The sequence below is a fragment of the Rhincodon typus genome, chromosome 23 (genome assembly GCF_021869965.1).
Source record: "Rhincodon typus isolate 14 chromosome 23, sRhiTyp1.1, whole genome shotgun sequence".
NCBI classification, from domain to species: domain Eukaryota; kingdom Metazoa; phylum Chordata; class Chondrichthyes; order Orectolobiformes; family Rhincodontidae; genus Rhincodon; species Rhincodon typus.
In genome coordinates this window covers 47,174,123-47,186,922 of record NC_063354.1, presented here as the reverse complement: position 1 = coordinate 47,186,922, position 12,800 = coordinate 47,174,123, and the positions used below count along the sequence as shown (strand labels likewise).

Genomic DNA, 12,800 nt, shown 5'->3' with positions numbered 1-12,800 from the left:
AGCTCTACACCTTGTTATCTCATTAAAAAGGAAAGATTTTTTTTCCCTATTTCCCCAAATAAGCTTGAAAGGGATAGAAAATGGAAGAATGAAAGGAAAGCAAGTAGCTAAGATAAGACATGGATAGTTGGGAATGTATCAATGTCTCCTCGGATCTAAAGGCCTGAGGGTAGAGGTTGGAATTGGAAGCTGATGTGTTTCCAGTGTAACAAGGTGGGACTCATCATTCAGAATGCTGGAGGTTGTAAGGGAAACGATTGGACTTATTTGAGCTCATGGAGTTTGAAAACTAAACTAAACTCATCAGGTTTAACTATAACTAAGGGACTGGAGTTAAAAATTCTGAGTGCAGAAGTAGTACATAGGGTAGATGAGAGATACGAAAGGCTTTTATCTGAAGTGAAAAACCCTTTCTCTTCAAATGAAGCATCCAAGCCTGTAACTATTCTCAGGGATACTGGAGCTCCTCAAACTCTCTTGCTGGAGAAGGATTTAGTTTTCCTTCCAGGGAGTTCAATGAAAACTAAAATGTTGGCCAATGAGATGAGACCTACTCCCAATTCCTCTGCCTCCACCACGTCTGCTCCCAAGATGAGGCGTTCCACTCCCAAACATCCCAGATTTTCTCGTATTTCAAGGACCGCAACTTCCCCCCTTCAGTGGTCGAAAACGCTCTCGACCGCATCTCTTGCATTTCCCGCACCTCTGCCCTCACACCCCCTCCCCGCAACAAAAACAAAGACAGAATCCCCCTTGTCCTCATGTATCACCCCACTAACCTCCACATTCAACGCATCATTCTCCGCCACCTGCAATCTGACCCCACAATGAAGGATATATTTCCCTCCCCACCCCTATCTGCCTTCCGTAGGGACCACTCACTCTGCGACTCCCTCGTCTGCTCCACACTCCCCACAAGCCCCACCACCCCCGACACCTTTCCCTGCAACCGCAGGAAGTGCTACACCTGCCTGTACACCTCCCCCCTCACCGCCATCCAAGGACCCAAAAAAACCTTCCACATCAGACAGATGTTCACCTGCACATCCACTAATGTGGTCTATTGCATCCGCTGCTCCTGATGTGGCCTCCTCTACATCGGTGAAACCAAGCGGAGGCTCGGAGACTGCTTTTTGAGCACCTGCACTCGGTTCACGACAAACGACAACACCTTTCAGTCGTGAACCACTTCAACTACCCCTCCCACTCCCTGGACGACATGTCCATCCTGGGCCTCCTCCAGTGTCACAACGACGCCACCTGGAAACTGGAGGAGGAGCACCTCATATTCTGTCTTGGGAGCCTATAACCCAATGGTGTCAATATGGACTTTACTAGCTTCAAAATCTCCCCACCCCCGACCTCATCCCATGACCAGGCCTCCCTCTCATCCCCGCCTCCTTGACTTGTCCATCTTCTCTCCTACCTATCTCCCTCTCATCCCCGCTTCCTTGACCTGTCCGTCTTGTCCCCCACCTATCCGCCCCTCCCACCTCACTGGCCAATCCCCACCACTGCCCACCTGTATCACCATCCCACCTACCTTCCCCAGCCCCACCCCCCTCTCTATTTATTTCAGAGCTCCCTTCCCTCTTCCCCCATTTCTGAAGAAAGGTCCCGACCCGAAACGTCAGCTTTCCTGCTCCTCTGATGCTACCTGGCCTGCTGTGTTCCTCCAGCTCCACACTGTGTTATCTCTGACTCCAGCATCGGCAGTTCTTACTATCTGTATGGGTGGAGTGTATATCCTGGTTCTTTTGCCAAAGTCCCATTGGAGTGTGACTTCTTGTCTGGACTCGTGGTAGTCAGGGTAATGAAGAAATTACCCATGGATGGAGTTGATTTACTCTTGGGGCTGATTTACCAAGAACGAAAGTTATTGCTTTGTCTTTAATCTCAGAAAGCCCAGACGAGACTAAAGAGATGAAGTGCAACTCCGTCTTCAATTTGTTAGTCAATCTTCTATCCATGCTAATATACTACTTCCAATACCAAACACCTTCTGAAAATCCAAATATATTACATGCACTGCTTCCCCTTCATCTTGCTTGTTATCTCCTCAGAGAATTCTAGTAAATTTGTCCGGTATGATTTCCACTTCGTGAAGCTATGCTGACTCTTGCTTTGGTATTTCTGCTCTGTTATTACATCCTTTATGATAGATGGTAACATTTTCCTAATGACAGTTTTAAGTTAACTGGCCCATAGTCTTTTCTGTCTCCTTCCTTTTTTTCTGCCCTATCTACTGAGGGATTAGTGTGACGTTGTTGTTATAGAATGATATTATGCATAGAAATTAGGAGTTGGTCATCCAGCCCTTGGCGCCTCCTCCTGGCTGATCTGATTATATCCTCAAGTCTGTATTTCTGCCTGTCCTGATACCATTTCACCCCTTTGCTTAACAAGAATCTGTCTACTTATGACTTAAAAATATTTACGGACTCTGCTAACATCCTCTTTTCAGGAAGAGAGTTCCAAAGACTCTCAAGACTCAGAAAACAGATGTCCATACCTTGTACATATCTTGTGCCGTATCTGTCATTGGAGTGTTTGATGGAGACTGTAGATGGAGCTTTAATCTGTATCTCACCCAAATGGGAGAGTTTGATGGTAACCAAGACATAAAAAAAATCCATTCCCTAACGTTAGCATCCTTTCAAAGCAAAATACTGATGAAGCTGGAAATTTGTAAAAAAGGTCACCATTCAGCAGACTAAACAGTAACTTGATAGGGAAAAATATCCTGCATTTTGATGATTATTAACGGTGGAGTTTAAATGTAAAAGATTATAAATCTTTTCTTACATCGTTATCTGTAAACTCTTTTATTTCACAGGACAAATGATGAGCTGGTGGGATTCCTCTCCAGGTATAGAGAGAAAAATTTTCTGAAATCGCACGGCCGGGATAATGCCAGGTACGAGCCAAAACTGGCTGAACCGCTGCACGTTATGGCAAACCTTGTTACAGCCTGGGGCTATATTGAGTGAATTGGTTTCAGCCAGGAATGCAGTGGGAGCATTTCAGCTGGGCCAGCATTATAGGCCTTGCACTGTCAAGGTTAAACCAAATGAAAGTCTAATGTCCTGAGTACAAACTGTGATTACTGTGATTAGGAAGAATAAACTGGATGATTCATGCTCTGTGCACAGAGTCCAAATTGTTGCCATGCATAGAATTATCTATAGATCTCAGACCAATTCATTGTGGAGCAATAATTAGATGAACAAGTGCAATGCTGAAACAAAAACAGGAATTGCTAGAGAAACCCAGAAAATCTGGCAGCAGAGGGAGAGCAAAGTTAACATTTCGAGACCAGTGACTCCTCTTCAGAACCTATGCTGAACTGTCCTGCTGGCTAAATTGGGTCTTTTTTAAATTTATTCACGGGATGAGGGCGTTGCTGGCTAGGCAGCATTTATTGCCCATCCCTAATTGCCCAGAGGGCAGTTAAGAGTCAACTACATTGCTGTGGGTCTGGAGTCACATGTGGGCCAGACCAAGTAAGGATGGTAGTTTCCTTCCCTGAAGGATATTAATGAATCAGATGGTAACCCAGGTCCCCAGAATGTTATCTGGGTCTCTGGTGGCATACTAAAATTAAAGTGCATCAGTCAGACTGAACTTTGAGTGCTGTTTCTAGCTCTGATTACTGCAGTATGGTCCAGGAAGCGACACAGGAAGAGTCTTGAGGCTAATTTACAGTGAGAGGCACTTTATGGAGGAGTATAAGTTAGCCAAGTGGAAAAGGGATGACCCCAGGTATGCATTGAAATATAGTAAGGTTTAGAAGCTTAAATAAGTAATAATCAAGTTTCAGCCTGATGTCAGAGACATCAGCTCTTCCAGTGGGCTATGGATTGGATGCTGAAAGCCTACTGAATCTAGTAATGAGTGAACAAAAATGGATTCTCCTCATCCGTGTTTAGTTTGTGACTGTATAAAAGGCAAATGTATTAGTGAACTATAGCAACTTTAAGGTTTGTTCTGCATGACATGAAATGGAAAAATGAGTTAGTGTTGCACCCCAAATAATAAGTGTTTATGGCACACAAACTAAGATATTGTGGTCTGGAATTTCCTGATCTGGGATTTCCTGATCTGCATACCAATTAATTTATTTGCTTAGCCACTGGATTATTGTGCTGGGCACACTGTTGCTATTTTCTACATACCTGGGTTAACAAGAGGAGGAGTCAATAAGGACACCAGTCTACCTTATGGGCACATTGCAAGATATGAACATTGTGAAGAAATTTTGGGCCACTAAATAACCTGCAGGCACTCAGCTTGAATGGTCAGTTTAGGGAGGCTTGCTGGTATTTGTACATGGCAGCTTGTGAAATTAAATTCACTACATTTGGCGCGTCTGTTTTCTTGTAAAAATCCAACTGGTTTAGTAAGTCCTCTGGCAGTGGAAAACCCCTGTCTATACCTAATCTGTGCTCATCCAGTCCCACACTGTGGCCCAGAGATATACATTGGGACTAGTAGGAAATGCACTGATAATGTGAGTATTGCCCAGCTAGTTAGGACACTGCACGAATGTCTCAAACTCTGACCAATAAACTCTGTAGAGGCCAGTGTCCTGTCACCAAGCCACCCTTCGTTTATAAGTAGAGAGTCCTTGACACTGATCCAGTTTCCTCAGGGTCAACTCTGAGTGAACAGTGCTTCTGACACTCCTGTTTATATCTGTTAGCTAGGGCTCCCTCATTGGACTAGAATAACAGCCCAATCAGGGAACTCATATTCTATGAGGTCCACTTGGCTGACCTTGTTATAATCATTACACTGACCATCCCTGAACCACTGATTCCCTTCCTACTCCAACCCCATTCTTTGACTCCTCATGATATGATCTAAGTATCCTACCCGCCGTGCCACCCTATCTGTTTGCCTCACAGTCTTGCACTTTTTTTAAGAACATGGAGGAATGTAGGAGCATGAGTAGACCATTCAGCTCCTTAAATTTGCTCTGTCATTCTCTATCATAGAATCCCTACAGTGTGGAAGCAGGCCATTTGGCCCACACTGACCCATCAAAGAGCATCTCATTCAGACCCAACCCACTACTCTACTCCCGTAACCTTGCATTTCCTGCACATCCCTGGACAATTTAGCATGGCCAATCCACCTAAACTGCACACCTTTGGACTGTGGGAAGAAACTGGAGCACCCAGAGGAAACCCATGCAGACATGGGGAGAACATGGAACTGGAATTGAACCCAGGTCCTTGGCGCTGTGAGACAGCAGTGTTAACCACTGAGCCACTGTGCTGCCCCATGATCATGGTTGATCATCTACCACAGTGTCACTTTTCTGCACCATTTCCATATTTCTTGATGTAATTAATGACTATCAGTCCATTATCTTGAACACATTCACCTTACACAGTCCCTGGGGTGGGGAATTACAGAATTCACAAACTTCTGAGTGGAGAGTTTTTCCTCTCCTCGGTCCAGAAGGTCTTTCCTCTTTGAGACTATGTCCTTAGTCGGCAGATCCTTTCTGAACTTACCCTACCTAGCCCTTTAAGGATTTTACACATTTTAATGAGATCACCTCTCATTCTTCTACATTCAACAGAATTGGTGGAGTAGCAGAAAGTGAAAGGGACTGTCGGAGAGTGCAGCAGAATATAGACAGATTGGAGAGTTGGGTGGAGAAATGGCAGATGGAGTTCAATCCAGGCAAATGCGAGGTGATGCGTTTTGGAAGATTCAATTCAATTCAATGGAAAAGCCCTGGGGAACATTAATGCACAGAGAGATCTGGGTGTTCAGGTCCGTTGTACCCTGAAGGTGGCAATGCAGGTCGATAGAGTGGTCAAGAAGGCATATGGCATGCTTTCATTCATCGGACAGGGTATTGAGTACAAGAGTTGGCAGGTCATGTTACAGTTGTATAGGACTTTGGTTCGACCACATTTGGAATACTGCGTACAGTTCTGGTTGCCACATTACCAAAAGGATGTGGATGCTTTGGAGAGGGTGCAGAGGAGGTTCACCAGGACGTTGCCTGGTATGGAGGGCGCAAGCTATGAAGAGAGGTTGAGTAGATTAGAATTATTTACATTAGAAAGACGGAAGTTGAGGGGGGACCTGATTGAGGTCTACAAAATCATGAGAGGTATAGACAGGGTGGATAGCAAGAAGCTTTTTCCCAGAGCGGGGACTCAATTACTAAGGGTCACGATTTCAAGGTGAAAGGGGAAATGTTTAAGGGAGATATGCGTGGAAAGTTCTTCACGCAGAGGGTTGTGGGTGCCTGGAACGCGTTGCCAGCGGAGGTGGTAGAGGCGGGCACGATAGTGTCAGTTAAGATGTATCTAGATAGATACATGAATGGGCAGGGAGCAGAGGGATGCAGATCCTTGGAAAATAGGCGACAGGTTTAGATAGAGGATCTGGATCGGCGCAGGCTTGGAGGGCCGAATGGCCTGTTCCTGTGCTGTAATTTACTTTGTTCTTTGTTTGTTCTAATAAAGGCCTAATCTCCTGAGTCTCTCCTTTCAATATAATTCCATCATTTCCTGCACTGAAAACCTGTTTCAATGCCCAAAAGTTTTCTGTATTTAGACTTAGCAGTAAATGGCAACTATTGCTGACAAAATGGGGCTTGCTCCATAGAACATAGGACATAGAGCAGGATTGCACAGGAACGGGCCTTTCAGCCCACGATGTCGGCCCAAACATGACGCAAAATGAAACTAACCACTTCTGCCTGCCATTGGTCCATATTCCTCCATTCCTTGCATATCCATGTGCTTACCTAAATGTCTCTTACATGTCCCTATTGTATCTGCCTCCACCACGACCCCTGGCATTGCCTTCCAGACTTCAACCAATCTCTGTGTAAAAACACTTGCTCCTCACGTCTCCTTTGAACTTCCACCCTTTCACCTTAAATACATGCCCCCTAGTATTAAGCATTTCAACTCTGGGAAAAAGATTCTGACCGTCAACCCAATCTATGCATCTCATAATTTTATAGTCTCTGCCGCTAGAGAAAACAACATGAGTTTTTCTAGCCTCTCCTTCTTGCTCATACCCTCTAGTCCAGGCAGCATCCTGGTAAACGTCTTCTGCACCCTCTGCAAAACCTCCACATCCTTCCGGTAATGTGATGACCAGAATTGAACGCAGTACTCTAAGTGTAACCAAAGTCTTATAAAACTGCAACATGACATTCTGACTCTTGTATTCAATTTCCCGACCAATAAAGGCAAGCATACTATACATCTTCTTTACCACCCTATCTACTTGTGTGGCCACTTTCAGGGAGGTATAGACTTGAACCCCAAGATCCCTCTGTACATCAATGCTGTTCAGAGCCCTGCCATTAACTATATACTTTGCCTCAAAATTTGATCTCTCAAAGTGCAACACCCCACACTCACCCAGATTAAATTCCATCTGCCATTTCTCCACCCATATCTGCAACCGATCTATATCCCACTGTATCTTTTGATAACATTCTACACTATCCACAACTCCACTGATCTTTGTATAGCCTGCAAACATACTGACCCACCCACCTACATTTTCATCTATCATTTATATATATCACAAACAGCAGAGGTCCCAGTACAGATCCCCGCGGAACACCACTACTTTTAGACCTCTGGCCTGAAAGACACCCTTCCACCACTATGCTTTGTCTTCTTTGGGCAAGCCAATTCTGAATTTGCGCAGCTAAGTCACCGTGGATTCCATGCATCTTAATCTTCTGGATGAGCCTACCATGAGGGACCTTGTCGAAAGCCTTGCTAAAATCCATGTAAATAACAACCACTGCTCTACCCTCATTGATCACTTTCATCACCTCCTCAAAAAATTCAATCAAGTTAATAAGACATGATCTGCCCTACACAGAGCCATGCTGACTATTCCTAATTAGGCCATGCCTTTCCAAATGTGCGCAAATCCTTTCCCTAAGAATTCTTTCCAGTAGCTTCCCAACCACTGAGGTGAGACTTACTGGTCTATAGTTTACTGGATTATCTTATTTCCCTTCTTGAACAGAAGAACAACATTAGCTACTTGTCAGTCCTCCAGGACCTCCCTAATGGCTAGCGAGAATACGAAGTTCTTGGGTAAGGCCTCAGCAATCTCCTCCCTCGCCTCTCTCAACAACCTGAGGTAGATACCATGGGGACTTATCCACTTCTTTCTTGATCTCAAAATGCCGTAGCATCTTCGCATGCTCCACACAAATCTCACTATCCTGCTGTATCCTTCTCCTGGGTGAATACTGATGCAAAGTACTCATTTAGGATCTCGCTGACATCCTCTGCCTCCAAGCGCAAGTTCCCTCCTTTATCCTTGAGTGGTCCTACCTCCTCCCTGGTTGTCCTCTTGTTTTTTAATTATGTATAGAATGCCTTGGGATTCTCCTTAACTCAACTTGCCAAGGTAATTTCATGGTCCTGTCTTGCTCTCCTAATTCCCTGCTTGAGTACTTCCCTGCTTTCCTTATATTTCTGACAGGCCCCGTCCGATTTTAGCTTCCTAAACCTTACTTATGCTTCTTTTTCCCTTTTGATAAATTCACAACCTCCCTCATTATCCAAGGGTCCCTTACCTTGCCATCCTTGTCCTTCCTCCTTACTGGAACATGCCGGTCTTGACTCTCTTATCAGTAGGTCTTTAAACAATTCCTTTGCCTGATAACAGCTCCTCCCAATTAACACTCCCTAGCTCCTGCGTAATACTGAAGTAATTTGTCCCCCTCCCCCAATTCAGTACCTTCTCGTAAGCTCCTGATTTATTCATAGATATCTTAAAACATAAGGAGTTGTGATCACTGTTTCCAAAATGTTTTCCCACTGAAAGGTCAGGTTGATTAGCCAATACAAAGTCTGGTATGGCCCCTCTTCTAGTTGGACTATTCACATACTGTTTCAAAAAACCCTGGATGCACTTAACAAATTCTGCCCCATCTAAGCCTCTTGTTCTGAGGGAGTCCCATCAATATTGGGGAAGTTAAAGTCACCCCGTATGAAAACTCTGTTTTTACTACACCTTTCCATAATCTGCCTATAAATTAGTTCCTCAATCTCTCAGTGGCTGTTGGGGTGCCTATAGTATAATCCTATCAGAGTGGTTGCATCCATCTTATTTTTGAGCTGTAGCTGTTTGCCTCAGTGGATGAGCTGTCCAGTATATCCTCTCTCAGTGTGGATATAACATTTTCCCTGATCAGTAATGCAACTCCGACATTTTGCCGCCTTCTCTATCTTATCCAAAACAACTAAACCCTGGAACATTGAGCAGCCAGTCCTGTTCCTCTCTCAATCAAGTCGCTGTAATGGCCATAATATCATTATCCCATGTACTGTTCGAGGCTCTTTACCTATAATACTCTTTGCATTGACATAAACACACATCAGCCCATTAGTACCATTGTGTTCATTTACTTGTCTCTGCCTGTCTTTTCCTTTCTAATTTGCTGGTCCTAACATACCTTCCCCTTAATCCCTCTACTTGCTGACCTGCTGCTCTGGTTCCCAGCCCCCTGCCACTCTGGTTTAAACCCTCCCGAGTAGCATTAGCGAAACTCCCTGCAAGGATATTGGTTCCCCTCCAGTTTAGGTGCAATGCTCCCTCTTTTACAGGTCACAGCTGTCCCAGAAGAAGTCTCAATGATCCAAGAACTTGAAACCCTGCCTCCTGCACCAGCTGCTTGGCCACATGTTCATCTATGCTATCTTTCTATCCCTTGCTCACTAGCATGTAGCAAGTAACTCAGAGGTTACTACCCTTGAGGTCCTACTCTTCAGCCTCTTTCCTGATTCCCTGTACTCACTCTGCAGGATCTCATCCCTCTTTCTATCTATGTCTTTGGTACCAATGTGCACAACAAGTTCTGGCTGCTCACCCTCCCCCTTAACAATTTTATGCAACCACTCAGATGTCCTTGAACCTGGCACCAGGGAGGAACACACCATCCTGGAATCTTGAACGAGGCCACAGATACGCTTGGCTGTGCCCCTAACTAGCGAGTCTCCGACCACTATCACTCACTTGGATCTTGCCCGACCCTGTTCTACAGCAGAGCCAGTTGTCGTGCCACAAGCCTGGCTGCTGCTGTCATACTCTCCTGGGAAGCTATGCCCCCCAACAGTATACAAAATGATATAGCTGTTAGAGAGAGGAATAGCCACAGAAGACTCCCGCACTAGCTGCCTGCCTCTCCTGGCAGTCACCCATCTACCTGACTGAACCTGTGGTGTGACTACCTCCCTGTAACCAATGTCTATCACACTGTCTGCCCCCTGTACACTCCACTTTTGTTTTGCCATCACTCCACTCTCCCCCACCCCTCCACAAACGATCCCGCAGTCCCAAGGACTCCATTGGAAGACCCCACTGCACATTTTTAGGGGCCAGCTTTGGTCATCATAACCAAAAATGCAATGCTCCACAATTGTCATTTCTCAACAGATTCAGCCCTGTGTGTTTGGGTCTTAATGCATTGAAGCAATCAATAATGCATGCATGTTCCAAGAAGAAATGATTAAAAACATTTAGAGTACTGTGTACAGTTCTGGTCGCCCTGCATAAGGAAGGATATTATTAAATTGGAGCGGGTACGGAAAAGACTTACAAGGATGTTACCGGATTGGAGGGTTTGAATTATAGGGAGAGGCTGTATTAGTTGGGACTTATTTCACTGGAGCATAGGAAGTTGAGGGGTTACCTTATAGAGGTTTATAAAATCATGAGGGGCATGGATAAGGTGAATAGCAAAGGTCTTTTCCCTAGGGTAGGGGAGTTCAGAACTACAGGTCATAATTTTAAGGTGAGAGGAAAAAGATTTAGAAAGGACTTGAGGGGCAACTTTTTCACATAGAGGTGGTTTGTGTGTGGAATGAACTGCCACAGGAAGTAGTAGATGCAGATACAGTTACAACATTTGAAAGGCATTTGGACAGGTACATGAATAGCAAAGGTTTCAAGGGATATGGGCCAATGCAGACAAATGGGACTAGTTTAGTTTGGGAAACTTGGTCTGCAAGGACAAGTTGGACCGAAAGGTTTGTTTCTGTGCTGTGTGACTCTGACTCTAAGTGACTATGTTCAGGAGAGGGATGTTAGAGTGAAAAATGAGAGCATAGAAGAAGAGCAGAAGACAAGAATCAAGTAGGAATTAGATGTACTTTTCCTTTCAAATTTACTGTGAAGAACCTTCATGGAGGTTTTGAGAGAGCTTTCTACTTTAAGTTGAAAGCAGGCTAAACCTGTGTCTTGTGAAAACTGCAAAGTGTCAGGTACTCATTGTTTAAGAGCAGCAGTGTCCCTGTGGAGTGTTACCAACACACAAGGGACTAATGTTTGTCACAGCACATTCTGTAGCTGGAGCATATGCTGGATATTACTAGAAGGATTAATGTATTACAATCACCATGCTGGATTAATCTGTGCTTTTTTCTGGCACTGCACAAAGGAAAACAGTTACTACAGTGATGAAGTGCAGTTATTTGACCAGATTATTCCACTGGGAAGAAAACAGTTGTTTAAAACCCAGGCTTATTCACAAAAGGGTAGGTCGTGCCTCACAAACCTTATTGAGTTCTTCGAGAAGGTGACCAAACAGGTGGATGAGGGTAAAGCGGTTGATGTGGTGTATATGGATTTCAGTAAAGCGTTTGATAAAGTTCCCCATGGTAGACTATTGCAGAAAATACGGAGGCATGGGGTTGAGGGTGATTTAGTGGTTTGGATCAGAAATTGGCTAGCTGTAAGAAGACAGAGGGTGGTGGTTGATGGGAAATGTTCATCCTGGAGTTCAGTTACTAGTGGTGTACCTCAAGGATCTGTTTTGGGGCCACTGCTGTTTGTCATTTTTATAAATGACCTGGATGAGGGCGTAGAAGGATGGGTTAGTAAATGTGCGGATGACACCAAAGTTGGTGGAGTTGTGGATGGTGCGGAAGGATGTTGCAGGTTACAGAGGGACATAGATAAGCTGCAGAGCTGGGCTGAGAGGTGGCAAATGGAGTTTAATGCGGAAAAGTGTGAGGTGATTCACTTTGGAAGGAGTAACAGGAATACAGAGTACTGGGCTAATGGTAAGATTCTTGGTAGTGTGGATGAGCAGAAAGATCTCGGTATCCATGTGCATAGATCACTGAAAGTTGCCACCCTGGTTGATAGCGTTGTTAAGAAGGCGTACAGTATGTTAGGTTTTATTGGTAGAGGGATTGAGTTTCAGAGCCATGAGGTCATGTTGCAGCTGTACAAAACTCTGGTGCGGCCGCACTTGGAGTATTGCGTACAGTTCTGGTCACCGCATTATAGGAAGGATGTGGAAGCATTGGAAAGAGTGCAGAGGAGATTTACCAGGATGTTGCCTGGTATGGAGGGAAGGTCTTATGAGGAAAGGCTGAGGGTCTTGAGGTTGTTTTCGTTAGAGAGAAGAAGGTTAAGAGGTGACTTGATAGAGACATACAAGATGATCAGAGGATTAGACAGGGTGGACAGTGGGAGCCTTTTTCCTCGGATGGTGATGGCTAGCACAAGGGGACATAGCTTTAAATTGAGGGGTGATAGATATAGGACAGATGTCAGAGGTAGGTTCTTTACTCAGAGAGTAGTAAGGGCGTGGAATGCCCTGCCTGCAACAGTAGTAGACTCGCCAACTTTAAGGGCATTTAAATGGTCATTGGATAAACATATAGATGATAATGGAATAGTTTAGGTTAGATGGGCTTCAGATTGGTTTCACAGGTCGGCGCAACATCGAGGGCCGAAGGGCCTGTACTGCGCTGTAATGTTCTATGTTCTATGTTCTA

The 12,800-nt window shown here is 44.7% G+C and overlaps 1 protein-coding gene across 1 annotated transcript in view; it reads left to right on the top strand.

Annotated features, from left to right (window-relative positions):
• LOC109934118 (xylosyltransferase 2) overlaps nt 1-12,800 on the top strand; it is a 149,917-nt gene that overhangs the window by 96,485 nt on the left and 40,632 nt on the right. The window contains exon 6 of the mRNA XM_048611157.1: nt 2,837-2,917. Coding sequence (XP_048467114.1) covers nt 2,837-2,917 — 81 coding nt within the window. The remainder of the gene's footprint in view (nt 1-2,836; nt 2,918-12,800) is intronic.